General features: G+C 38.2%; 1 protein-coding gene across 1 annotated transcript; it reads left to right on the forward strand.

The window, feature by feature from the left end:
• Nucleotides 1-251: 251 nt before the first annotated feature.
• LOC116107242 (zinc finger CCCH domain-containing protein 17-like) lies at nucleotides 252-3,898 on the forward strand. Its single transcript, XM_031393541.1, has 3 exons — nucleotides 252-635; nucleotides 1,523-1,633; nucleotides 1,825-3,898. The coding sequence occupies exons 1-3, from the start codon at nucleotides 498-500 to the stop codon at nucleotides 3,808-3,810; spliced, it is 2,235 nt and encodes a 744-aa protein (XP_031249401.1). The 5' UTR covers nucleotides 252-497; the 3' UTR covers nucleotides 3,811-3,898.
• The last annotated feature ends 374 nt before the right edge of the window (nucleotides 3,899-4,272 follow it).

Below are 4,272 nucleotides of genomic sequence, written 5' to 3' on the forward strand. Positions count from 1 at the left end.
TAATTCTTTTAATATTTTACAAATTTCTAAATAAAATTTCATCTTAAAACACACAAAATTAAATAAAAAAGACGTGATAATGTAGGGCAGTTTAGTCATTTAAGTAAAAAAGGGAAGTTTGTCACTTTTAGAATCTTCTAGGTGTAGATCATTTAACTCAAACCTTATGGGTGAAAATGTTTTTGTTATCGTGAATAATATAAAGTAGAGAAGGGACAAGGGGCAAAGGCCAGCCCAACACAACACAATCACAACGCAACTCAAAACATCATCTCATCACAACACATCTCAACCCACCACCTTAAATTAAAATAATAACCATAACTCAACTCCCCCCAATCCCTTCCTTTTCTCTTCTCTACTGGCGGCTCCTCCTCCTCCTCCTCCTCCTCCTCTTCTTCTTCTTTTCATTTTCTGATTGTTTTATTTTTATTTTTGTTTGGATCGTTTAAGAGATTTCTATCTCCATTTTTCCATCCACAAATCGACACACCGCCATGGTCGCGGCAACTCAACAACAACAACAACAACAGCAACAACAGCAATCGCAACCGCAAATATCTCCTGAAGAAGAAGCCTTAAAGAGAAACACTGATTGCGTTTACTTTCTTGCTTCTCCTTTAACCTGCAAAAAGGTAATTTACTTTTCTTTATTTTATTTTATTTTATTTTGTTTTGGGTTTTTAAGATCTTTGAGATCTAACTAGGGTTTCAGATTTATAATCTTTATTTTATTTCGGAATTGGGAATTGGGTGTTTGGGTTTTGGATCTTTTTGGATTTCTTGGATGAAATCTTGCAGTATCATGGTAATTTTTGTTCCGAAAATTCTAGGGTTATTTTGTTCTTTATGTATCTTAAATAGAATTATTTTGTTTCATTCATAATGAAACAATTGTTTCAATAGATGACGGATTAGGGTTAATTTTTTTACCGAATCTAATGATAGTAGAGTTTACTTATGTGTTCACAAAAACTCCTAAAATAAGATTGAGAATCATTTTACGGAATTTATTCAAGTTGTAGAATATAGTATAATTACTGATTCATCTGTTTCCATTACTGTTGTTTCTCTTTTTGAATTAAGAATCTATCCATAAACGAATACATAAAAGCCCCAAACATTGGGTTGAGTGGTTGCGACCCTTGATTTCTAATCAAGAGGTCAGTGATTCAAATCTCTGGAGCTAACTACTTTGAATAATATATCCCACAAGTTTCTTGATTGCCAAGCTTGTAGGGTCCTATAATATTCCCTTGTTTCTAACATGGTTAATTCATAAGAAAGGTTGAGGGTTTTTTTGTGTGAAAAAAAAAAAAAGTTTAGTGTTTTGTAAGGATAACTTTTTTTAAATTTTTTGCTCGATAATATATGTCAATTTGTAGTGCGGGATGTGCTTTTTGGAGTTCTTTTACACAGTCAATAGATATTTATGCTTTGTATTTATATGCATGTTTGTTAGTCTCACAACAGGAGTGATTACTGAACTGTTTAACTTCTCTATTTTCTTACATGTCAACAGGGGAGCGAATGTGAGTATCGCCATAGCGAGTATGCCCGAGTTAACCCCAGGGATTGTTATTTCTGGCTGCACGGTAATTGCTTGAATCCCAAGTGTGGGTTCCGGCATCCGGTGAGTTTATCCTCCTTCTGAGTTAACTTTTTTCTATTGATTTAATGTTAAATACGTTATTGAAGTGAATGGTATTTGATTGATTTGACAATTGGTGGACAATAAAATTGGGAGCTCTGTTAGATTGTTAATACAATTTCCATCACCCCTACTGCATCATTAATGTGGAATCTTGACGTTTTCTTTATCAGCCCCTTGATGGCTTGTTAGGAACCCAAACATCAGTCACGACTGGATCCACTTTCCCTTCGGCGCACTCAGCTGCAGCTCCTGCAACGGCTGCAACACCTGTGGCCCACACTTCTCACAATCCGGGGAAACAAACAGTCCCGTGCATTTTCTTTCAAAAGGGGCTGTGCCTAAAAGGTGATAGATGTGCTTTTATGCATGGACCAAATCTGACTACTAATAAAGCCCCACAGCAGCCAGCAGCTGCCCCTGCTACTGAACCTCCATCATCAAAGAAGGCCTTCGGTGTCCTTCAAAAGTGCACCCAGGAGCAGAAGGTTCCACTGGCAAATGTCTCAAAGGCAGCTGTAGTACCTCCTGAAGGTAATAAGCCTTCTCCAAAAACCGAAATTGCTTTACGTAGAATCACTGCAGGAATTGAAAGGGATGCACCACCACCTCTGGTCAGTGACGTTGAGTTTCCTCGATATAAAGCAAAAAATATACCTCCTATCATCAATGGTAACCCTTTGAACCATTCTAGTCGTTTGCATCAGGCTCATGCATCAGATGATCAAGTTTTTCAGCATGGAAAGGACAGTGAGGAGTTTTTGAGGGAGTCCTCTCCTGGGTTTGATGTTCTTGTTGATGACGAGCTCAGAGATTCTAATTATTACCATGATGAAGATCAATATGGCAGAACAAGAGGTCATGAAGGAAGGAACTTGAATTCTGTAAATGAATATGAGATGGGTCACTCCATTGATTACAATTCAATGGCTGACATTGACAGAGAAACATTTCGTGATGCTCGGGGCTATGACATTGACCGCATACAGGGGCAGTATGCTTGGGAACAACATAGAGGTTCGTCAGATAGAGTTTTAGTAGGTTCTCATCCAGAAAGGAGGAGTTACTCTAAGGGTGAGAGCCCTGATCAAATTAATGAATCAGATCTCAGATATCGTTTGTCAAAGCATAGGAGGGTTAATGGGTTAAGATCAGTTGTCAGTCTGGATTATTCTCCTGACAACCAGGTTGAAGAGCGAAGTCACCGGAATTCTTCTCGAAGGGACTTACACCATTTATCCACTCATGAGAGCTCTCTTAGTAGTCGTCTCCGTGGTAGAATAAAGCTTCCCAGGAGATCTCCAGTCAGTGGCAATGATTTGCACTCAGAAAGGGAGATGGACAGGGGAAGGAATAGGGGCCCTGTGTCACCTGGTAAGCCTCCCGCCTCCCATCATGCGGGGAGGCTCCGAGACAGAATAAAAGGAAGGGTAGAAGAGGATTACAATAACATAGGAAGAAATCTCTGGGGTCCTCGTATGAGAAGAGAAATAATGGATGATAATAATGCTGATTTTGCTGGTCCAAAAAGTCTTGCAGAGCTAAAAACTGGGAAGAATGTGGAGAGTAAGGAGCAGCAATTTCTTGGAAAGCGAAAAAGCTTAGAGAATAATCAACAATTTGATGGTGAGCTTTCATTTAAAGGGCCGATGCCCCTAAGTGAGATTCTGAAGAGAAAAAGAAAAGCTGAAGGTGCAGCTTCCAGTGGAAGAATATCATCAATCATTGAGGAGGACAATAATCAGAAAGAAAGCAAGGAAAGTTTTGTTGGTAGCTCTAGTAATACTGCAGTAGTAGGGGCAAAGCATGGTGCTGTTTCCACTGTATTCAAAGAGGTAGCCAACAATAAGGAAGAATTAAAATCTTCAAAGGCTGATGCTTTTGGAGCGACTGAAGGGAAAAATGAAGCTAACCATGATGAGCCTTCCCAGTTAAATAATGGAAGTGAGCTTCAGCCTGAAGAAGGGATGATTGGCGATGAAGCAATGGAAGATCATGAGCTTGAAGCTGATGATCAGAAGGATGGGGAGTATGAATATGAGCAGGTTGATGGAGAATATAATTATGAAGACGGTGAAAATGCAGAGGCAGAAGATGAATATTTAGATGATGAAGATGGAGATGACTTTGCTAAGAAGATAGGTGTTATGTTCTCTTGAAGAATGAGGGAGGGCATTTCTTGTTTTTCCTGTGATTTGTGGTTTTTGGAGAACCGTTGAAGTTGATTACGCTGGTTCTTATTCAGCTGGTTAGATGATGTTATGAAATTTCTTTAGAGAAGTAGGGATATTTAGTTTTGTTCTTATATGAACTGAAACATTTCATTGTATTTATAACTGATTGGATAAGGAGTTTTCTTAATGTTTTGAGGCATTTTGCTGTAGCCACTAGTTAATGGTGGTTGCTTGGTGCATGACTGTAACAGTAGAAAGATAATAAGAAAAATTCTATTTTACTTTGCAACCTTTCTTTTCTTTTATAATTTTATATGGAATGGTGATAAATGAATCTAGAAACCTAAAAACCTAAAAACTGGAACCCCACTCTCCAAAACATCCTATAATCAAATCGAATTTGTGCTAACGCAATCAGGAACATTAAATATGAATAGAAGTTAAAAA

Source organism: Pistacia vera, unplaced genomic scaffold, assembly GCF_008641045.1.
Source record: "Pistacia vera cultivar Batoury unplaced genomic scaffold, PisVer_v2 Contig53, whole genome shotgun sequence".
NCBI classification, from domain to species: Eukaryota; Viridiplantae; Streptophyta; class Magnoliopsida; order Sapindales; family Anacardiaceae; genus Pistacia; species Pistacia vera.